We start from the raw sequence: 24,915 nt of genomic DNA on the forward strand, positions 1-24,915 counted from the left end.
CCTGCTGGGCTCTCAACTTCAGCAGAGCTCTCAACCTGCCAGGCTCATTTATTGTTTTGCAGTGCCTGCCATTTTCAAACAAGCTTGGGTTGCTGCAGTGCTTTGGAAGCAGTGCACCTTCCTACCTCAGCAGTTCCCAGCCATGAGGAAGCCAAGCACCTGCCCCACCCTCCCCTTTTTTTTCCTTGTGTAGCATATGATCTTACTCAGGGCTTGGCTAGGAAAACAGAACTGACATTGGAATTGAACTCACATTCACTTTTTAAAACATAAATTAGGAAAAAGGAGGAGGAAAGATGTGCAAGCTGAGAGCAAGACAGGGTCTGTTTTTTTAATTAATTTTCTCCAAACTGGGGAAGAGAATTCCCTGTTGGTTGAATTGCCTCTGAAGCTCTGTTTCCCCAGTGGCTGCTGCCTCCTGCAGGGCATGGCCCATCCTGGAAGAGGAGCTGCAGGTCAGGGCTTCACAGGGTTTTACTGCTGGTGTCCACGTTGTGGGGGCTGCCACCAGCCCCACTGCTGTTCTGTGCAGAGATTATGCACGTCAGAGGTCCCAGGATACACTTTTAACTTCAGACACTAATTAAAAACATTAAAAGACTTTTTTTTCAACTAGGCAATCAAGTATGAACCTCTTTAAAACACCAGTGTCCTGTTCTTGCAGCCAGCCAGAAGCTGAAGTTAGAACCACAGATTTCACATCAACAAAAACACCCTGGGAGGCAACTGTGTGTGAGTGTATGGTGAGGAGACAGTGCTACTTCGTGTGGACAAGGGGTAGGTCATAGTCCAAAGAAAAATCCATATTTATCTTTACCTGTGGGTTTGGACAAGCCATACCTTTCGAGACAGAAATTTAATCCAGCCAGTTTTAATGTACTGTACAAGTTCTACTTAGATAATACTAAGAGATACTTAACCTTCCAGAGTCTTTCTTGAAATTTCATTCTCATTGGCAATGGCAAGAGACAAGTGAACTGTATCTGTGGCACAAGGGAGGTATGACAGGGGAGCACCACTGCAATGTTTACTACCAAGGCCTGCTGAAATAAAATTTAATTAATACCATTAGGAAATTCAGAAAATTGACCCAAAAATACAATACAGTGTATTTGGGATGGAAATAATACTCATACATTCCCCTCTGCACAGAATGGAGAGGATCAGGTGAAAAACCATAACCAAGAACATAGTTCTTTTTGTCCCTGCAGCACATCGTACAACCAGTTACACACAGTGTATGTTGTCGAGTTCACTTCAGTCCATGGTTTGGGATCCCTTCAGAATTTGGGGTGCCTGAAATTCAATTATGAACAAACATGTGCACTCCTGACATATGACCAGCAGGAACCTATTTTAAGAAACATCTTTCAGCTTAGTAAGTTTTCAGAAATCCGTTTTCCCATGTGGACTTAACTAGACACACACAAGCTGAAGTGGAACTTGACATGGTGAAAATACAATAACACAGTTTGTCATTAACCCCACAAGTAGCTGGTGCCAGTGGTGTTATGATGCATCACTCTTCCATTGTGATCCTTTGAACATGCCTCATTCTGAAAAATCAACTTCCCCTGCCCCTAGCCAGTCCCACAGGACTTGCTCCCCAGGCCAGGCTGCAGCACAGGGGGTGCAGTTGCACTGTGTATCAGGTCAGAGGAACCAGGGAAACTCTGGCCCTGTCATGCAGCAGCCCAGGAATTCCCACCTTCCAGAGCACAGGCTCACGGGCTGCAGCTCCAGAGGTGCTGGCAGGGGGGCTGGAAGCATTAACAGCATCTGGGCTTCCTTCCTCTCCCCCATACCAGCTACATGTACAGACCCAGACTGACCCAAACTGCTCCTCAGCCAAGAGTCAACACACACCATGGTTTTCTAAGTACCTTAGTCCTGCCTGCAGCCCTGCTCAGTGCAGCTCTGTGCCACACAGCACCACACAGCTCCTGGCTCTGAAAGGATCTCAACAGCTGCTTGTTCTGGACCTTTAAAAATACTTTAACTTTAGTAATAAATGTAGAAGAGTACACCAGGAATGGAAGTAATGCAGAAGTTCAATAAAGTCCTTTTGATACTTACAGTGGAAAACATGTTTATTAACATTCTTTCAAGCTATCCTTATTCAAGGCCATATAAAAAAAAAAAAAATCTCTGCACGTTGATTATACGTTATGTTTATCCTTTCTACATAGTTACAGAGGTATTACATGAAGATACACTGGTAAGTACTGAGTCCTGTTAAACAGTTAGAAGCACTTGTTTTCAAATCAGGTATTTGAAAAGAACAGGTTTTTTCTATATACACAGTTTAGCAGACTAATGCAGCATAGAATGCTCTTTAGTAAGAGGTATATGAGTTGAGGATCAATAGAATACTTACCTACAATTATTTTTCTATGTGGAACAAAACCTCTGTTTTGGTCACACCCCCCTCCCACATCAACCAGACTGCATTGCAGCAGCAAGCAGGGACAAGTCCTGTGCTGATGGTGGATCTTACCTGTGGATTGCTCAAAACTGAACAGATATTCTAAGTTTCCTTATCCTAGAAATTGCTCAATGGAACTGCTTAAACTCAGCTCCTGTGGCAAACTCCACAGGATTATTTGGAATCAGTGCTTGGAGATAGAAGTGGAATTTCCTCTGCCTTGTTTTGATCTATCAACATATAGAATATTAATCTCTTCCATATTTTCTTTCAGAAGTGATGACAGTTTTTAGGTAAAGCCTACACAAACATGCAAATACATTTTTGTTGGGCTGAAGGGGGGGTAACACATACCATACATGTAATAAATATTGCTATCAGTATGACCCAGTTGTAGCTACAAAATGGAAAAAAATAACTTCCAGATAAATCCCATTTCACCAACATACATTTAGAGTCTGTGACATTTCTATTGATATAAACTATTAACATTATTTATTAGCATTGTGAAGTCCAGTTAAACTGGTCATTTTGAGAAGACAGAACTTGTGAACTGGATACCTGAATCAAGATCAATCTATCTGTAACGATTTAACCACAGTACTACTACATGAACGGCTGCTCCTACTGAAGAAACCAAATGAATTACAGATTAAAATATATTCCCTACATAAAGGTGTGTAAAGTATAGCCTTAGGAACTCTTTTGTTCATACACTATTCACCACTAGTAGCCTCAAACAGTGTTTGCCACTCTGTACTCCCTTTCCTCACTGGGCTGTAGCTGAACCACTACGCTTTCTTCGTTCACTCCGTTCTCCGCATCACTGCTATCAATGTTGTCATTGTCATTGTCATCCTCCTCATACTCTGAGGACTCTGTCATGTTCTGATGGGAGTGAGACTCTGATAAAGCCCCAAAGGACTGTGTGCTAACTGAGGCTAAAGGCCTAAGCAAGGGAGTATTCTCAGATACTTCGTTCTCTTCTTGGCTACTGTCTGTTTCAGAGTCAGAGTCCCCCTGAGAAGGGACAACTTTCTGCTTACACACAGGACAGGTTTTTTTTGTTTTTGTCAGCCACGGGTCCACACACTTGCAGTGATAGGCTGTTAGAAAACAAAATAAAGCACATTGTTATGGGCATGAAGAGGACAAGGAGACCTGTTAAACTGTAGTTATGTTTAGTAACATGGGACAGTTTAGAATAAAATTAATCCAGATAATTTTGGTCACAAGTTTGTGGGCATGTAGATTGTCTGTTCTTGTACAAAACAGCTAACAGATGAGGATCTTGGCCATGTGGATATACACAATAAATACATATTTCTGCTACTGAATGAATACAAGAGCAGTCCTGCAATGGTCTGCATTTGACAAAATAAACTTCAAAAACTCGTTGAAGAACTACAGCCACCTGCAGCAGACACATCCACCATCATTATCCTCATAATGCCTCTAACCTCCACTTAGATGTAGCAAAGCACCTTGTTCAATAAAATTACCACGATTTTGCAGATTTTAAATTAGGTCTACAGCTAGCACTGCAACTATACTGCCCTTGTTTAAAAAAAGTGTCTGGAAATGCCTTACAGTATTAAAAACTTAGCTCTGGTTATTAACGGGGACTTGCATCTGGCAAAGAGCTGGGTATTTACAAGCGTAGCACCTGCTCAAGCACCTCAGTAACACACTCTCCACAAGAACTAACAGTGTTGGTTTGGGGTTTTGTTTTAGTCTGGGGAGGGGGTGGAATTGTTTTGTTTTTGTTTTCTAATCTGTCAGCAATCTTTGATGTTGGTAATCAGGCTTTGTTAACTTTGCAGTCCCAGCTGGGACATGCTGTGGATCTGTTCTCTCTCTTCTGAGAACTCCTTATCCTGTCAGCCTGTTTTGAAATTGTTTCTTATGACTGAGGCTCCACAAAGCTCAGTCTGTCACCTGCTGTGTCACTAACAGACCAATTAGGCCTTGTGGTTTAATTGTCTTGGAAAAAGTGAAAGCCTTTTTTAAAAATGTAAAAAGGAACTCTGGGATGTTTCCTTATTAAACAGACATTTACGGGACAGTGTCAAGGCCAGATTTTCTTTCATGTGTAACCGAAAGAAAAATGCAAGTGGGATCACTATCCTTTTTTTTGTTTTTAAAAATATAAAAAAAGAGTTCACTGTTGTCCTAATTTGTATATACACTCCTGCATACCAGCAAAACCCATTTTATAAATCAATCAACAAACATCTACTGTGAGTTTTAGACATAGTGCTTTAGGGGGCTGTTTTCATACAAATACCAAACCTAAACTACAGCTGCTTACCATGAGAACATGGAAGGATTCTGAGCTTGTCTCCATCCTCATACTCATCCAGACAAATGGCACATACATCATATTCATCTCCTGCAGCACAGAATTGAGAATCAGTTTAACTTTAAAAAATTTGGAACAGACTTCTTCAAACACGTGCATCCAAGCTCTCTTGGTTTCACAGGTTGAAGAAATTATTACTTTTCCCTGTCCATGCAAGGGGCAGGTTCTCTGAAGCTAGAGCTGACTGCTGTAACATTCCTCCCTTTATTAGGACTACAGCTCCTTCCCTCTCCTTCAGTTTAATAAAAATGTTTTACACTGTGTTTAAACTGATTTCTATAAATAAGAAACATGGCACATCTTACCTATGTGGACTTTGGTACAACATTCACTAAATTCTATGTATGAAATGATTGCACCTAGTCAGTAACATCAGCAAGTGTTAGCAGAGGGAGCTGAAAAAATGGAAGTTGCTACTGGTGGAAGATTCAATCAGTTAGGAAGAACAGAGTGTACTGGTTGATCACTACAGTGTTCCTGATGTGATACAACCGGGAAAAAGAAAAATGCAAGAGTAGGAAGCACCAAGAGTAGTCCTTCCAGAAGCACTAAGTACTCTTCAAGAGTCTGCAGTGTGGCCACCCCTATCTTCAAAAGATTAGTTCAAACAGAAACTAAGAGTATTATGATCACATAACAGAGAAACTATCATGCAAGGAGGAAAAAAAAAAAAGCCTGATAATTTAAGAATCTGAGGGCTGGAAGGGGGTAAGGGGATTCAGCCTTCTCTACAAACAACACAGAGGAGCAACACTATGGAAAGAGAAAAGCAAGAAACTGGGGCTGGAGAGGGAAGGAGCCATCATCTGACCAGGAATCACAAGGTTGCAAATGAAAACTTGACCACTGGAGCAATGATCTTCTGAACTAGACTTTCAGGACCATCAGATGGCAACCATGGTAAAGGGCGAAACCCCTCCCTTTCCCCAAACGTAGTTTTAAGTCCAGCCTTTAGATACGTGACAGGGTCCCTTTCACTCTTTGTTCACTTCCTTCCCTTGCTTTGACACGAGCTGGGCTGTGTGTCTGCCCAGGATGAGAAAGTTCTGGCTGCGTGCACAAGGCCACTGTACCTGCAAGAGTTGGTGGACTCTTCCTTAATGTATCTCTTGCAGCTCACACACACCGCGTGCTGCTGCCCCCTGCTCCCAGAGAGCAGGTGCCCCGTGAGCCACCAGCACAGCAGCCAGCAGAGCTGTCCTAGGGCTGCACCCTGCTAGGGCTGCACACTCCTGACCACGCTGTCACCTTCAGGTGCCCAAACCACAGCTTACCAGAAGAGAAGGGAAGCCCTTCCCAGCCCTCCTACCCCCCCTCAGCTCTTCCCTGCGGCGTGGGCAGGAGCACAGAGCAGAACACAGGCTCCTGTCACTTGACAGCACATGCTTGAGGGATTGGATAGTTACAGGATCAAATGATCCCAGGCCTATTTGTCCATCCTATCACAAGGGCAGTCATCTGCTCAGCACGTGGTGCTAGGCTGCCTGCATCCTGGTTATCTCAGAGAGGCTTTGTGATAAGGAAAGACACTGATGACCCTGTCTCAGAAAACAAGATGATAGGGCCCACCCTGCCCAGAGCATGGACACCCCAGATGCAGCCCCCACATCCCAGGGTGGTCCCAAGATCTGTGTCACTCTCTGCATATTCTTCCAAGAGCTTCTGTGGTGGCACAGAAAGTATGTGAAATGTGGTTCATGTCATTTTTGTTAAGACATATCATTCAAGATAAAGGCAAAGCTAATGACCACCAGTGGAAAGTAACACTGCTGACTTTTGGGATTTCAGAAAATAAGCACAGTGGACGTGAAAACCACTAAAAAATACAGTTTTCCTGATAGTTATTATACAACAGCTGGAGAAGATAAGGTGACAGCAGGAGAAAGAAAAAAATGTCATGGGCTGGTAGAAAAAGTCAGAGAGATTAAATGGAGTCCATCACTGCCAGACCTACACCACTGAATTACAAGTTTCACTGTGAAATATTTCAGGTACAGCTTTTGACAAAAATTACTTCCTCTTTTGCTATGATATCTTTTCTCCGTTGCTTCTATTAGATAAACCATGTTTATGGATCATTTATAATCTGTGCTTTATTATCATGTTCAAACCAGAAAATGAGTGTTAACCAGCAGTAAGTACAGTCAAGGACATCGTATCTCAGTAAAAAACAAACATTCAAATAATTCAGCTGTCTGTTTCCCCACTAGTGATTCAACCTATATAAGGAAGTCTTGAAAACTGACTCCCCACAGCTCATGAGCAGGCTTACCTGCCCAAGGAGCAGAGAGGGCCCCCTGGCAAAGCTCCAGGTCCTCTCCAGGCCAGTCAGAGGCAGCAGCTCCCCTGTGAGGTGGGTGCTGAAGGTCCCACACATGGAGGCCTCAGAGCACGCGGGCCAACTGCTACAGGGACGTTCCTCTGACTCCTGCCAAGGTCACACACCCTGGCCTAGCTCAGCCTGCCCCACAGCCTGCTCCCAGCACCCAGGTTCAATGCAAATGGATTTTCAAGAGCATACTGGAGACAAAAGAAAAACCAGCATTCCTAAAAAACAGGAGTTGCTTTCATCTATCTTTCTAAAGCAAAAGTAAGACTGCTTGAATACATCATTGGGAAGACCAAAGTGAATGAATTTCACAACAATGTCTTCAGAAAACCCATCTCTGATGAAGCAATTTCTCTATATTGAAATTACCACTGGTAGCTACTGCAGGTACTGGGTCCAACTGTTGGTTTAGTAAATGGAGTTCAAGCAATCCAAAGGACTAATTTCACAGCAACAGAACCATAAAGAAACTGACATCCTAGGTGAAAAAAAATAAGCTTTTTGTCTTGTTTTTCATAAGCCCTTGAATGCAGCAGGTACCTGAAGACTTACAGCCAGGTTGACTTTACTATGGCAGACTAAGCTCCAAACAATTCATACCATGTAAGACTCAGGAAAAGAAGAAGGAAGGAGAATGAGGGAAACAGCAATAAGGTATCTTCATTCACTGGCTGCTTAGTCATGGAATTCTGGGAGTTATCACAGATGCACACAATTAACTGAAAAAGACACTAACTGATCTTCTTGAAGCAAGTTTTCTCTTGCAAACTTCTTTTTGAAGTACAACATAATTTACTTGATATTTTTATTCTAATTAGATTTCACAGGCAATCATTAAAAGGAAATACAATTAATACTAAGTTTTATTGGTGTAAGGTAGTTTTTTAGAGTTGATTTTTAATCTATGCCAATAGGTCATGCCACTAGACATGCAGGCTGGCTGATTCAGGAGCAGCCAGTGGGTCTATCCCTGCCTCCAGATATACCCTCTAACATGGTCTGTGGGCCTCAGCCAGTACAGTCTCTATTGACAAGACATGTGTAGTAATCAATCATTTCAATTAAGTAATTTTTGCACCTTTTCTTCTCATACCTTGCAATAGCTTGTATGAATGAACAGACAGTAAAATAGCAACACATTTTAAAAACAACATGGAGAAAGAGAAGATTTTCTTCTTTTTTAAAGAGAAAGTGACAACAGAGAAAGACTTAAGGCAGTTTTTCTATTTGAGTAAAGTAACTTACTACAGCTTTATTCCTTATTTTCTCGTTAGATCTTGCATAAAATTAACCAAGATAAAGAATCACAAAATCAAGTATTTTGGCATTAAATTTCCATCACTCTTGCCCTACCAGAAGGACTGTGGTTGAAGGGAAGGATGGCACCCCTGGAAAAGCAGGTCAGTTGCACACACAAGGCAGTTTTGTTTCACAGACTTCGGATGTTAGGCAGCCCCTCTGCCACTGGTATTTGCTGGTTCCCCTACAATTAATGGAAATCATGCACCACAGTGCCTGACTGCTGTGGGCACTGTTGCCGAGAGCACAAGGAATTCTGTGGCATTTCTGTATGGATTTTGTGGGATTCTAAGCAACACTTCAGTTCTCACTGTCAGTGTGCATATGGTGCCTGCTCTGCCATTAGAGACATGCTGGAACTCCTGCTTCAGCAAGAGCAGGGGCACATCAAGCTGCTCATGGGCTTGCTCCAAGCTCTGCTGCCTACTTCAAGTGTACCCAAAATTCTCTCCAAAATTACAAAGCCTCTCAATTTAGAGGTTTTTTTTGTTGTTAAAAACAACAGGGTCTAATTAGTTAGACAAATAATTATCCACTTGCCTTTCTTAAATTTATGTACAGGAAGTTTCTTAAGCTGATCCTTCCTAAGCCGATTCCTCCTCGCTCTGTGTCTGTCTTGCACAAATTTTGTGATCTGGAAAGAGACATAAGTGAGACAGCATCAACAGCAGCTAAAACCATACAAGAACAATGCAAATTCTCATTTATGAGTCTTCACTGAAAGGTATTCAAAAGGGAATCCCAGCTCAAACTGAATCACCTCTTCCCTTGCCTTGGGTCAAGGATGAAGCCAAAGAAGCCTTAGGCATGTTCTTGATGACCAGGGCACTTGGAACTGAAAAGGAACAAGCTTTCTTTGGAAAGGAAAGGCACAAGAACAATGGCCATCGCTACAACCCTCTGCCGAGGCCCAGGCAGAGCGTGATGACACATTTCAGAGCAAAACACAATTAAGTTTGAATGGTTTCCTCACAATTTTAGAGATTTTTACAGCTCCTTTGGAGGATTATTCCCATGACCATTAGAATGGTTTTCATAGTATCCAGATGTAGTTTGGGGAGGAGTAAAGGGGGTGCTTCAAGCCATAGTTACTTGCTGTCTACAACTATACCAAAGATTCTATTTTCATTTTCTTAATAGTCCCTAATACTATTTCTGTTCAGATTCTAATTCTAACCTTTGTGATACGACATTATTTTTCAAATATGAGAACAAGCAAGCAATGTCCTTAACCAAAGCATACACCTCAATGGGTCTTCTGACATTTGCAGAGGTGCTCTGCACCCACCTGTGCTGAGGGAAAGGGAAACACTGAGAGAGTACCAGCATTATAGACAGCATTGGAACCTCTCACTTTAGGATTCCCTAAAAGGCACTGATCTATTTCACAACAGGTTCTTTTCTTAAAAGCATGAATGTAGGTGTATGATGGAAATATTATTAGGACCATTTGAAACTGTATTTGGTTTTGGCAAAATAAAGTGTATTTATGCTTCTGCATCACATCTGGCTTCACTTTTTAATCATATTTGGATCTAAACTGTGTATTCAGACTCCTTTTACCCTTGCTAAGCAAGGAGTTGTATGCATAAACTGCAGGTTTTCTGCTTTAATGAAGATACTTAGTAACAACCCAAGTCTCATTAATTTCTTAGTTGTTACTACACGAAGCTCTTTCAGCCTAGCCCTTCTGCCAATTTTCTCTCACAGTCTAACATGAGCTGTGTGGATGGACTTTGGTGCTTCCAACATTATATAGCCTGTTTGCCAAAGACTCCAAACATCTCTCTCAAATACTCAGTACAGATAACCCTGACTTGCAGATCTACAATGTCTTTTCCTCCTGGTTCCTGTGTGGTTTTCCTCTACAACATCACTCTAAGACATGGTAAGAATAATTCATTTTAGCACTGACTACCTGGTGACACTAATAAAATAGAAATTCAGGTCTCTCAAACTCTTTGCTTTTATAACTGGGACGTATTTGGAAAAATAAATCCTTAATCATGGTTTACAGACATGCCCTTTTTTACATTTCCTCACAGTGCACAGACAAGGAAACTGGGGACAGCTGAAATGCCTGAAATTTTCCTCACCAAATGACTATTTCCCCTTCTCATAGCTAATCCTACCTAGCATCTGTTTATTCCTTTTGGGCTGTACAGATGGCTCTTCCCTGTATGTTTTATTTGGAATCTGGAACTCTCAAATTCACAGACTATGTACAAAATTGTTTTAATTCACAGTACCAGCATGTTGATATAAAAAGACTGAGTTATAAAAGGCAAATTTAAAAGAATAATAAGAAATATGGTATATTTAGATTGGATATAATGCAAGTTTTTTGTGATGAGGGAGGAAGAAAGTTTTATAGAACAGTTTACTTTTATCAAAAGGCAAAATAATAAACTGGCCAGAGACCACCAGAGATACAAAAAAGCGGGATGCTAAATATTCTGCAATCATATCTAGCTTTGCTGTTTTACCTTCCTAGGAGACACGTGCCCAGCTGAACCTCTCAGACAAGGAGCATGCTGTGAGAGGTGTGCTGAACAAGTTCTGAGCTTACTGACTGATCACTGCATCTGCAGCAAAACCCAGCCAGACCAGGAGGCTGAGGGTTTCTGAGCAGGGCAGGTTTGGGAAGGTGGGTGCCATGCTCTGTGTACTAGAGCACAGGGACAGCTTGTTCTTCATGGGATGTAAAGGGAAGCCCTTGTGCAGTGGGAGAGCAGCAGGGAGGACAATTCTTTGTCAGTAGTTACATGCCAGGCAGAACACACTACAGGCTCCTGATGCCCCTTGGCCAAAATCCTGCACCCGTTCATTGTACTGAGAACACAGAGGACTACAGGTAAGCAGGGTACAGGTGTGCAGAGCACACAGAGCCTTGGCTGTTCCTCGACTGCAGCCTCATTAGCTGCAGGAAGTCACAGTTCCACCATGACTTGCGTGAAAGAAAACTTCCTCTCATGAGAAGAAACTTACCATAAATATGACGATGAGAATAAGACAAATCCCTACTATTATTAGGAAAGGGATTAAGTAGTACTCCAAAGGAAGACTGAACTCTGGAATTAACACAACATGGCCACTGTGGGGAGAAAAAGGTAACACTTTCTAAATATGTTACAATTTAATGAACTATGAATTAAAGAATAAATACAATGAAACAAACCATTACAATAAAATATAATCACTAGACACACTAAAGGAGCACCTACCTGTGGACAACAAATTCAGCCAATACTCACACAATGTGCAGCCATTTTAATAAAAGGATAAAACAACATTTCTCAGGACATTTTTTTGAATTAAAATTACTTATTCACTTCATTCGTAAATAAATCTGAAGCAACCAGAAAAATAACCTCTTAGCTGTTTTGATAGCAGAATGAAAAAATATAACATGACTACTGAAAGATACTGTGAAATCACTCTTATTAAATAAAGCACTAAGGTTATCCTGGAGGTTTAATTTCAAATCATGAAGCATGGTGTAAAGCACACCCTTTGTCCTCAAGAGAATCAATAAAATACAGTAACCAAAAATCTTCCTAGAGAACCTGATATGGATACTGTAAACCTGATATTTGAATACTACTATTTATTGATACTTGAGGAAGTAAATTCCCATTATTATTCTGCTGACACAAGCAATCGAGAATACCTGAGAAGGTGCAACATGTACATGTGTTAATAGCTCTATAGCTACTGCCCATGTGGAGCCACACTTCACATATCAAGTAATTTCATCAGCAAGGTTTCTACTTCAGAATGACAATCTAGTTCTGATGATTTCAGCAAAAGGACACCAGCAACAGCTGAAGGAGCAAGGTCCTGAGCCTGAAAATACCCTACACATCTGCCTTTCCATCCTGTTCAAGGTTCATATTCTAACCATATGGTTCTTGCAATGCTTTTCTTTTTGAAGTTTTAAACTTAAAAGCAGAACAGAAGCAGAGCAAACCAAATCATACATCCCATTAGAATAATCTTAAGAGCATCCTGCAGATTCACTTAGCATAGGAAGTTATCTCTGACTTGTCCTAGAACTATTAAAGCATGAAGAAAAGGGACAACTTCAATAGCCTTTTACTATGGATACTTATGTGCTCAGAAAGATGACCAGGTGTAGACACTTTGTACACTTCTGAACAAGGAATGCAGTCAGGAGCACCAGGGAAATCAAGAATCCCATTTTTCTACATCTCTCTCAGAGTATAAATGCACTTAAAGTAAACCAGAGAGTAGTTAAAACACTGATATGGTTTGAACTTAAATCACTTAAATTGAAACTATCAGTCAATGAAATCATCCATGTCAGTATTTGTATGGATACCTAAGAATACAATAGAAAGGGTAGATTAAGACATACAGTTCAGTTTTGACTTGTCAATAGTTTCATGCCTCCATTACCTCAAATATGCTTTAGGGATTTAATTACTTTTTAAATTATTTTTTAAAGACCAGCATCTGACTTCAATGGGAATGGACAAACAAGGTAAAAGAACCCACCCTTAAATCTGAAATACACATACTCTCCCAAACATTCCTGTGATTCCTACATCATTAGCTAAACTTCTATGTTTCATGCTATATGGACCTGAAAGGAGCAGCATTTGATCAATAAACAGCAACCCTCTTGCAGGAAAGCAATTTATATTAATTTATAAAATTCTTTCTGCACATTGTTCTCAGGCACAAGTTTGACCTGGAATACACCCACAGCCTCTGTCATCTCAACATCCTATTTTAAATCCATAAATATTTAAAAGAGGCAATGGCTTAATGCAAGGAACATCACAGCCACGTATGAGGTAACTCACCCCTTTTCATAAGTGAACTCCTCTTTAAGAGAATTAGCTGATGTCTCGCCAATGAAGACAGAAGGAATGTCAATCTTCTTCAAAACCTCAACTGCATAAAAACAGCAGGATAATAAAACTATTATTATGCTGTCATTCTGTGGGCATTCTGAAGACATAAGACTTGAACATAATGAGACTATCACAACATGAAGACATATTTGAACATAATGACATACACACTGGTGCACATGCTACAACTTTACATGAGAAGTGGTATTATTTTTCCTAACAAATATCTAGGGGCTTTATTGCAGCTACAGAAACCAAAACTGTTAATGGAATATTTAAAGGGAGCATAAATCCAAAACATTTTGGAAAAAAAAAACAGAAAAAAAAAAAAGAGGCACCATCAGAGCAAGTGTAACCAGAACATCATTCTTACTGAGAGATGTACCGGAAGTCACAAAGCTCCATCCATTTCCAGAATTTCTGGCAACTTACATGGTTTTGTGATCTGGTCCTGTAAATATGAATTACTCTTTTTTCCCCTCCTTTCCACCCTAAACATAAATGAACACACTAGAAACACCTGTGGCTAGAAAAGATCAAAAAGAAGAAAGAAGAGAATGAAAAATTCCACATCTTTATTTCAGTCCCAAAATCGTGACAGAACTGTCTCCCCTTCTCTACTTACTAGTGAGGGCTCAAAGAGATGGAGCTCAAATGGAAAATTATTGAAATATAAATCCCATATTCTAAAATCTTCTCCCCAGCTTCACTTCATATTGATTTGCACCTCTGGCTTAGGCTTCACATTTTGGGGCCAAATTATCCTGAGTTTAGCCAATACCAAAGCATTCAGGCTCCCCAAGGCAAGAGTAGACACAGCTTCATGTCCTTTCACACTGCCTAAAGCCTGCATTTCTTGTGAAGCTGTTCTGCATTCTGATTTCTCAGTGAAATCTGAAAACAAGATTCACATGGGTTTGGAATTCATCAAAACCACTCTCACAGAGCTTCCTGGGCTACTTAGCTGCCACTGAGTTTGCTGAATGTTCATTGCCTAGTTTCCTCCATGGAATTCCCACTTGGAAAGTCTTTTTTTGCTCTCATTTATGTTCATTCCATATTGAGTAAGCTCAAAAACTCAACAAAATAAATGCCACAGATATAACAGCACTACAGACAAAAAACACACCGTAAGACAAACCCAACATTTTTACTAGGTTACAAGATGCTCTGAATATATTCACTCCATGAAAGGTTAAAATGGGAACAGGGAGCACCAGAACCCCTCTCAGAAAATGGTGTCCTGGTCTCAACACAGCCTTTGCCTACTGGAAAACTGAAAAGATGTGCACGTGATACATATTCATGTGAAATTAGCATCCATTTGCCAAACAAACAGAAAAATGTACACAGCAGTGCAGCAACAAAATGGAACAATTAGCAAACATTTTAAAGGTTTTTTTTCCTTCCAAAATAGTTTTTTTATTTTTCTTGTATTTCTTCTTAATTAACAACACATCAGCTCTTTTCCATGTGGTGGGTCATCAATCTATCTCATAAATTTAACCATTTATCTCTGAACAGCTGAACTAAAATGTAAATGAAAAACAAAATAAATACTCCGATAATGTTCAAATTAAATGCCGCAAATACTACACAAGTATATATTTATGTTCTTATATTAACATATCCCATTTTTAAATGTTAACAGAGGGAGGATTTCTTGTTGGGGTGCATTTTTTCAGGGTTTTTTTGTTGTAATGTTTGTCGTTTTGGTTTGGGAATGGGGGTGGGAGGTGGATTTTCTTAAAGCGGGAGTCCACAGTAATACTTTTTTATACAGGTTTTAATACTTCACATTCCAGTGGGTGAAATTATTTTCAAACAGGAGAGAAGTGATACCTGTACTTACTGTCGTTGGATCCCATGCTAATGAGGTCATCAGAATCAACATTGTGAACGATAGCTGCCTTGTATCCAGCTTTCTGTGCATTTAAAACCTGTAAGCCAGACAAAGGAAGATTATTCTAAAAAAAGTTAATGTTAAGCTTGAAATACAGGCTGCTAGCACACTGCTCAACAGCAAACCAGTTAAAGAAGTAAAAAGGCATGAGAATTTGAAATAAAAAGGAGTAAAAAATAAGACAAGGATTCAAAGTACTGAACATCAAAACATCTGAGTTTGTGACACAGAATGGCAGCAACGAAGTCATCACAGTAACACACATCACAAATCACCAGGTGTTGAAAATTAAGGAAGTTCATTGAGTGATTTGACCTTTAAAGCTTTCTGGTTCTCACAGATTCTTAATCTTCATATCCACATAAATGTGCTATAGTCATTAGTGAAAGTTTCTATGTAGCATCATTCTTTTATTATTAACTGCTTGTTTTATTTAACATCATGCCCTGAATAGGTATTTGTTAACTGTCCATTAGACATGGAAATATGTCCTTCAGGACAGGTAGTAAATAATTTATATTACTTAAGAACATGTTTCAGTTACTTACACACTTTTGCCTCTTATTTAAAACACAGACCCTTTGTTTAATTACTGAACTATAAAATGATGGTGTTCATATGAAACCACACATACCAATGTGCCTGCAAGATGAGCAGGTGAGGTAGGGGCACTGGAGTGAAGAGCATAATTAACACAGTGCCAGCCCAGGCTTAATGACACCACCCAGCTGCAGAGAGCAGCAGCTGCCTCTGCCATTACACTGTCAAGTTGCAACCTCACCTTCCCTACGCAGGGTCCAAAAAACAAACACACTGCACCAAAACTGAAACATTAACCCATTTTTAAGATATATCTAAGCAGGATGGTACAGCTTCAGGAGGTGATTTCTTCTTGCAGTTACCTTCTGCTATAAGAAAACAACAAACAGCTCTTTACCCAGATCCTCTCTCCTAACAACTATATTCCAAACAGCAGAACAATGTTATTGGAAAATGCAAAAATGCAGACACTCTGAAAAACCCCATTGTTCAAAGAAAGAAAAAAAAGGGAAAAAATCTGTTTCAGATGTAAACATAAACACATGGCTGGGAGTTTGTCCAACAGCGCATCACTGCAGAAAATATCCATAGTGCCTACATAAAATGATGGTATGTTTAATACTATATCTGCTGATTTTTGTGCCTGAAGAGACAGGTTTAATACAGTGAGGTACCATTTACTTAATTTACACCTCATTTGCCAAACAAACCTTTTCTGTAGGCAGAAAATGTGATACTTCCTACATGGTGTCAACAACACATTTCAGAGCTGCTGATGACCAGACCCTAAATGCAGGCCTGAGAAAGAAGTTCTGTAATTAAGCAGGAGTTGAAAGCACAGCATCTCCCTCACAACCAGTTCCTTCCCACACTGGTCACCAGCATAATCAGCAGTAAAAATCACACATTCCAAAAGGCTCTGAACTAATTCCACTCGTTCCCAGCCTTAACCCTTTTCCTTCTGCAACATAATTCCCCATGTAAGAAATCACTAGGTGCTGAGAGAGAGATGGAAGGGAAGAGGAGATGGTTTCCAGCCTAGTAAATATTAATACACAGTAAAATGAAGGAACAGCTACACACCTACATTTGTATTTTCCAATGTAAAACAGGAAAGATGGGACTTCAAAATAAACTGCAGTTTTTGTTAAAACCTGAATCCTGTCAATCAACTAGCTGATATGTAATATAACTCACCTGCTGCTTCCTGGAGGAAATGCTGTAATACATATGAAATTATATTACACAATATTGCTAGAGTATTGATACCGTAAGAGTGAATTCACTGAACAGTTAGTACATAGATACTCATCTGCACCTTGGAACTTCTGATCCATTTCTATCATGCTCTGTCTAATAATGAAACATGTGGGAATCCTCTTCTCCACAGATATTACATTAAATGTAAAACATAACAAAAATACTTATGTATAGAGCTGGTGGGACTTAACCTTTCGAGAACTGACCATAGAAACCCCTTGACGATAATGTACAAATCTTGCATTTTCTCCCAGGAACACTCCCTTGACTGTGTGTGGCAAATCAGGGCATATAAAATTAAAATACAAGAGCTCACATTTACTAAACTGATAGCTATGTGGAAAAGCAACTCTGCATGTCTTGGGCCTGCTTGGCTCCTGCCTTCAGCTGAGCAACTTTCCAAAGCTCCTCAGAACCTCAGAATTCTGTAACCAGCAACTGAGATGTGATTTTTTTGCTTTAGCACCAGAGTACAAAAAGCTGAAGGCTCAGTCATAATGCAGGCTTCAACAAAACAATTATTTCCAGCAAACAAGCATTTGCTGTACTTCTGATTAAAAACACATTCCACTAGAAAATTTCAGCCCTGCTCCTTTAACAGTGTTTTCAGCAGTAATAGTTAATTAGATAGACCAAGAGGATATAAAAAAGGCAATCAGTCATTTCCCTTTTCCCACTAAGCCATATACACACAGAGTGACAGGATTCAGGGCACAAAATATGTGACATTCCCAAGTTTGATGCGAAGGCAGATGACATGAGCAGTGAGGCTGCCTCTACAGCTGTAACCTACAGTCTGGATACACCTGACATGTTTAACCACATCACTGAACATACCACATGGCAGTAAACATGCTGGGATCTACTTTTAGTTTAGAGCCCTGTTTTCCTTTGCTGCCCCATACATCAGGGTCATTTTCAAGAAAACCACATATTCTAGCCAAGCACAAATAATTCTATTTGTGTGTTTTTTAAAATAACAGAGAATAGTCCACTTCAGCTGGAGGTAATTTTTTTTTAATATATAAATACTTTAACATACAACATCCAGCTGTTGTACCCATTTCAAAGCACTTCTGTTCTGTCCCTGGTACTTGTTTCTACCCAGCACTGCAGTGTCTCCCCATCAACCAGCTGTGACACTACTGTTGTTCACAGGGTGTGAGCCACAGGAAGAGCCACAGCTACTTATCAGAACAAACGCAAATCAGGGAAGTAGCTTACAGATTTTGGGAGTGTCCAGGTTTGAGGGGCGGGGTGCTTTTATGTTATCTCTGTTCCCCAAGCTTGCCTGCGACTGCTGACAAGAAAAGCCAATCCTGCTGCCACCACACTGCAGCACCCCTCACCTTTACTGGCCAGGTAAGCTGGCTTACAAATACCTAGTCTTAAATAAATCTGTATTACAACACTGCTTTATCTGCCTGTAGACCGTAACATTCTCCTTGTCTTTGCACCAGTATATAGAAAAGGAAAAACAAATAAATACGTAAGACAGTCTTACCTTGACATCAAAGTTGCACTCAAGCCTTCGAATTAACACAATAAAAGCACCAGAGGAGTTGTCTTTCAGGGGAGGTGGGGCTATAGGCTCACATGCATTCTCTGGTTTCGAATTTATTAAGAATCCCTAGAAAACAGGAAAAAAACCCAGGAGTTTCATTTCCTTTTGTCTTAACAAAAGGGTTGGCAGCCAAGTATAAGAAAACTGTAGGTTTTCATACAACAGCTAAAAAAATTCTTATTATCAACTCAGTCCTGTATGATAGTAAGATTTCCGCTACATCCTTGACTATTGTGATTCATCAGGATCTTCAGGTCTGGAAAGAATTAGCAAGTTCGACAGAAAATACAGTTTTTCCACTTACTTCATCTGAAGTTCATAACTCAGACTTTGCAGTATAATTCAGCAAAAGAGGACTGAATACACTGCGCTAATATTGTGGAACTATTATCCTAAGACAAATGGAGACCAAAAACTTAAATACAGTAGCCTAGGAAGCACTAACACAAACTCTTGGCAATTAAAAGGGGAAAGCAAAGCAAGTCAGGTGTGTGAAATCCACGCTGAGCAAGCACACAAAATAGCTGGTTTACTCTGGTAAGCAAAAGGCTGCAGATCATCAAATCTGCTGGAGTTGAAAGACTCACAGGAGTATGAAGATCTGGCAGTATCCATCTTGCAGCAATCTTTGGATTGTTTTAGGTGCTAGGCTTCCACCACTGAAAATGAAACTCTCCCAACCTTGTGCTTTAACATCTGCTGAAAAATTCTACAGCTTCTCTGAGGAGACACGCTGACCTGAGAACTGAACACACTGACACTAGCCCCTCTCCACCACATGGGGATTTCCAGGTTGACTAGGCCCCTAAAAGTTCTTCCCTTCTGCTGTAAATGCCCTGTAGATTCTGCTGACATGGGAATTCACACCCAACACACACCAGAAGAGGGTCACACAGGCTGCACAACACTCTGGTCTGGCCCTAGAGAGCAGGCCTTCCCTTTTCTGTTACTAGGACGTGTTTGTTTCCTTGGTAAAATCTCTAGATCACCTGAAAAGAAGCTTCTTGATTAATTAGATTAATATTAATTAACAATTAGATTCGTATTAAAAGGATTCCCTTCTGTCAGCCTCTCTGCAACAGACTTAGATTGCCAAGATGCAGAAAAACCCAGACTGTACACCTGGAGGAGGTTTTGTCTGCCCTTCATGTGAAACACACCTTCAAATAACCACCTTTGTAATTTGGTATAACAATATTCCTACAAAATTCACACTTGTTAAAATCAATTTTAAAGCTAGAGCAAATTATCGTACAAATAAAGAGCAGTAAATTATCAGAAAATATAAGTTTTTTTGTTTTTTTTTTGCAAACAAAGATCATGAGAAGCTGCATTGCTGTGGGCTCAAGAAATTATTGTTACAGGTGTAGATACAACCCAGAGAATTTTAAACTGTTTTCATTGACAGCTTTAGATATATAGAGATGTCATCACCTATGTAGAAATAACAATGATATATAATAATATTATAGTGTGTATATAATTATATATAAACATATATAAAACTAAGTTGAAATATATAAAATATACGTACGTTAGATACACACAATTTATTTACCTATAGAAGCTGTCTGTTTAAATGTACTTTCATAGAATCATAGAATCCTAGGGGTTGGAAGGGACCTCGAAAGATCATCTAGTCCAATCCCCCCTGCCAGAGCAGGGTCACCTAGAGTACATCACACAGGAACGCATCCAGGTGGGTTTTGAATGTCTCCAGTGAAGGAGACTCCACAACCTCCCTGGGCAGCCTGTCCCAGGGCTCTGTCACTCTCACAGTAAAAAATTTTTTTCGGATATTCACCTTGAACCTCCTATGCTCCAATTTGCACCCATTACCCCTTGTCCTATCACTGAGAAAAGCCTAACTCCATCTCCCTGACACTCACCCCTTACATATATGTAAACATTGATGAGGTCACCCCTCAGTCTCCTTTTCTCCAAGCTAAAGAGACCCAGCTCCCTCAGCCTTTCCTCACCACCAGCAGGAAACCGCAGTGAAATTCCCACAAGTAATCCTCATTCACCAGGGAAGCAAGAGAACAGGGAAGTAAGGTTACAAGCGTGCATTACTGATCAGAAATATTTATGTAAATGTCTCTGTGAAGCAGGTGCCACCTACACTACTCTCCAGCAGGTCAGCCCCCAACCTATACTGGGACATCGTGTTGTTCTTCCCCAAATGCAAAACTCTACACTTCCCCTTGTTGAATTTCACCATGTTTCTCCCCGCCCAACTCTCCAGCCTGTCTAAGTCTCTCTGAATGGCAGCACAGCCTTCTGGTGTGTCAGCCACTCCTCCCAGCTTAGTGTCACTTTATATATATAATCTCTATACATTATTCATAAAGTTTAAACTACAGCAGAAACAAGCAGTTTTGTTTTAAGAAATAGATTTTTGTAATGAAAATAACCCTTTTGGCAGAGAAGCTGCACCAGCAACCTGTTCTCTGCCAAGTCTGGGGTGAGAGGCACAGCATTACACTGTCTACATCAAGTACAAGCAATGTCCACTGAAAATGCTACGCTGATTTGGTGACAGTAAACACAGGTCCCCCAGGGTCCCGATTCACAAGGCAAATTCTACTTGTGTTACCTTGTTTCACAAGAAGCATTTACTCTTTTTGATTTGGAGTGGTATGTCTGGAACCAACTGCATCCTACAGAGAACTCACACAACTCACACTACATCACGTCACAGTTCAAGAAATCACAGAACCATAGAATGGTGAAGGTTGGAAGGGACCTTAAAGATCACCAGGTTCCAACCTCCCTGCTATGAGCAGGGACACCTCCCACCAGCCCAGGCTGCACAAGCCTTATTCAACCTGGCCTTGAACACCTCCAGGGATAGGGCAGCCACAACATCCCTGGGCAACCTGTTCCAGTGCCTTCCTGCCCTCATGGTGAAGAATTTCTTCCTGATAACCAACCTAAATCTCCCCTCTTTCAGTTTAAAACTATTGCCCCTTGTCCTATCACTGTCCTCTCTGGTGAAAAATCCCTCCCCAGCTTTCCTGGAGCTCCTTCAGGCACTGGAAGGTGCTACAAGGTCTCCCTGGAGCCTTCTCTTCCCCAGACTGAATAGCCTCAAAAGGCTAACTACAACTAGACTGGATTTTTCATAATGCTACAACGCATTCTTAACTATCTTTAACTGAGGAGCTGCTCTTCTAAGGACACAGGCAGAAATAACTGACCACTTTATGAGCAAAAAAAAAAAAAGCTCCTACATTGATGCTGTGGCACTAGTTGTTATGGAATGTGGTAGGTTATGCTTTACAAGTTGCATATGAATAGATCTCAATCATAAGCACTGAAAGTGTATAACATTTTGATCCTATTTCAACCAACTGTAGCATTTTAAACATAATTTAAATCTTAATGCACACCAAGAAGAAAGCTTTAGTATGATACTCAACTAAAATATCATTTTTGCACAGGTGACAACATCCACCTCAGTGAAGACATGGGTTTTCACTGTAACAGTTCAACTGTAACAGTTGAAAAGGTTAGAATCAAAGCTCCTTATCTCTATTTTTGATGTGTTAAATGGGCTCACTACTTGGGCAAATCACTTAATCACCCTCTGTTTCTCAGTACAGCTCTACCACCACTTCTCCCCATGATAAACCCACTGGGCACTGGGGGTTAGGGCAGAACTGCAGCCCCTGAGCGTCTCCATTCAGTTGCTTAAGAAAAGTCAGAAGGAAAGCAAACTGACAACAGCTCTTGTACTTCACAAGAAAATGAGCTACAATGCCTTCCACAGCACTTTGTGGGCCACAGGCAAGGAAGATAATCCCTCTTGCCTTTCCTCACTTCACAGTGCGAAAGGGCTCACTAATATACAACCTTTCAGACAGCAAATCCTTCAAATATTTATTTTTTTTTAAATAAATCAAGACAAAATTCCATCTGGCATCCACTGATACCAGTGCAAGGGAATTAACATCATGTATCAGTATGACCTCCAACTTCGGAGAAAACAATGATCTACCAAGCTTACTTTCTTAGATTCCCATCATTCAGCTATTTTTAATGTACTTATTTATTAAAAATGTTCAGCAAATTCTCTTACATACAGGAGGTCAAATTACAAAAATTACCTTTTATGAGAGGGATCCCTTATTCACATGCAACAGTTTATGAGACCCTCTGCATGTTTGCTTTGCTTCAGCAGTAGATTAATCAATTCTGTGTTTATTTTTTGCCAGTACTACATTCATTTAACTTCTTTCCTTTTTAGCTTACAGAAGTGTCCAGCAGATACAATCCTCTATAAACATATTAAGGATATTAATATATATGTTGTTGGGTTTTTTACCTTCAAGCCTTCTGCTGGCAGTCTGTAGCCAAACCTAGCAGGTAGATCATCAAAGGTCTGGGTTCCATTTTCAAGGTTATACTAAGAGAAACAAAGTGCAAAGAAAATTCAGGCTTGCAACAAGACAGAAATACAAGTATAAACAGAAATAAACAACACTAATTTTTTTTTAGATTAAAATATTTATCAGATATAGGGCATCTTGTGACCATGAACCTCCTTCCTGAGCTTGTTCTCCCAGAAATCACTGAGCCATGCCCAACTTAAGCTAGGGTCAGACACAAACCTAATCATTTTTATCTCTTTTGAAAAAATAACCAATCATACACACAGTAAAGTACCTCATACAAACACAATCCTTCATTTGAGACCACAAGGACTCAAGAATGCAGATACATAAAAAGACACCTAAATCAAGAGGGAAAAGAACAAAACCTCCAGCTGGAAGTTTGCTCCCCAAACAGGCAATCATTAACCCATGCAATCTCCCAAGAGTATGAACTGTCTCTATGCCTTCAACTCCATGTGACACTGTGTGCAAACATTCCCTATTCTTCCAAGTATCTCTTATGCATTTTACTGGCTCCTTTTCACAGCAAACTTTAACAAGTGTCTAGTTCATATCTTCATTTCCTACTTCAAACATATTCTCAGAATAGATCTTTAACTTCCAAATATCCAAGAATAAAAGACACTTCATTTTTAGGTGGATTTATTTTAGAATACTGCACACTGAAGCTTAAATAGAAGAAATAAAACTGAACTTCAAAAATGCCCTCATTTATTTTCTGTTGGTAGGATGTTTTGTTTCTTCAAAATGTTTTTCTAAGAGAGGAAGTAGCAAGAATGAAAATTAGGGTGTTTTTCTTTTATAAAAAGAGGAAGGATGGGCATGGTGAGAGAGGAAAGGGGGAGGGGAAATCAGGTTTACAGTAGAAAGCCAGTTTAAAATTTCACAACAGAATGGAGATGTCAGTTCCATATTAAAGCAATTATCTATCTGTATTATTTCATTAAAATGTACCTACAAAAAATAGTAATAGAATAGCAACAATCCAAAAATCCAAATAACATCATTCAGTCTTAACTGATCCCACACTACCACCAACTTTTAAGTATTTTCATTTTAACATTTAGCTTCAAGGGTTTTTCACTCTGTTCTCCCAAATTAACTGATGCTTTATTTATAACTTTCCTAGATATCAACATTACTAGCAGAAAATATAGAGACTACAGTACTTAGGCTTAATTATTTTAGTGGCTTAAGCTGCATCCTACATAGACACATGTAACTTCCTCCATAAAACTGCACAGTATTTGAAATTGTAATAAATAGCCCAGCAACAACTTTTACCATTGACCCCATGTTCATTTAATTTTACTAGCCTGATCATTTAAAATTTGACACACCCAGAAATGCTTTCTTAATGACAGCAGAAATCATCAGCTATTTAAAAAATACCCAGATGTAGCATACACAAAATGTTACTGGAAAGGCCTCGAGCACACACACAAATTCTGCTAAATAAGTAAAATAAATTTATTTATATACAGTTACCCTACAAAATGTAATCCACCACCAAAACTTAAATTGCTGCCTAAATCAAGCCATCATGGGATTCTTTTAATAGGGCTATAACATGTTACAGGGCATCTGCTCAGACTGGAACTTTTTAAATGACTACGGGAATGAGGTGCTTTCACTGTCATGGTATCTGAGCACACACCATCTCCAAGATCATTTGGAAACATACAATTTATCTTTTGATTGAACTAAACTGTTAGGGTGATTCTTGTGATAGCACTTATTATATTAACTGATTCATTAATACAACAGTTTAAAAGACTGAATTTTAGAGACATTTAATCTATATAGAAAAAAATTATACTTACTGCTAAAATATCTGCCTCCACAGGTAAAAGATTCAGGAAAGCAAATAACTGAACAGTCAAAATAGTGTATATCTGAGTGGCAGACAACATCAGCATTCCTATTGACAACAGCATATTTTATTTAATACCTGCA

At 39.8% G+C, this 24,915-nt stretch overlaps 1 protein-coding gene across 1 annotated transcript; it reads right to left on the reverse strand.

The window, feature by feature from the left end:
• Positions 1 to 2,902: 2,902 nt before the first annotated feature.
• RNF13 (ring finger protein 13) lies at positions 2,903 to 24,915 on the reverse strand. Its single transcript, XM_010004722.1, has 9 exons — positions 24,783 to 24,915; positions 22,890 to 22,970; positions 18,503 to 18,628; positions 15,148 to 15,235; positions 13,245 to 13,335; positions 11,404 to 11,509; positions 8,956 to 9,049; positions 4,737 to 4,817; positions 2,903 to 3,531 (listed from the first exon to the last, which is right to left on the reverse strand). The coding sequence occupies exons 1-9, from the start codon at positions 24,894 to 24,896 to the stop codon at positions 3,161 to 3,163; spliced, it is 1,152 nt and encodes a 383-aa protein (XP_010003024.1). The 5' UTR covers positions 24,897 to 24,915; the 3' UTR covers positions 2,903 to 3,160.

This window comes from Chaetura pelagica, unplaced genomic scaffold, assembly GCF_000747805.2.
Source record: "Chaetura pelagica isolate M959 unplaced genomic scaffold, ChaPel_1.0 scaffold829, whole genome shotgun sequence".
Lineage (NCBI taxonomy): Eukaryota > Metazoa > Chordata > Aves > Apodiformes > Apodidae > Chaetura > Chaetura pelagica.

What these genes read in the sequence shown, in the direction of transcription:
- RNF13 (XM_010004722.1), bottom strand. Translation starts at nt 24,896, where the DNA reads ATGCTGTTGTCAATAGGAATGCTGATGTTGTCTGCCACTCAGATATAC. An exon ending in AGTGCAACTTTGATGTCAAG is followed by an intron (nt 15,236 to 18,502) that starts GTAAGACTGTCT and finishes TCTGGCTTACAG; the next exon opens with GTTTTAAATGCACAGAAAGC. An exon ending in TGTACATAAATTTAAGAAAG is followed by an intron (nt 4,818 to 8,955) that starts GCAAGTGGATAA and finishes TCTGTGCTGCAG; the next exon opens with GAGATGAATATGATGTATGT.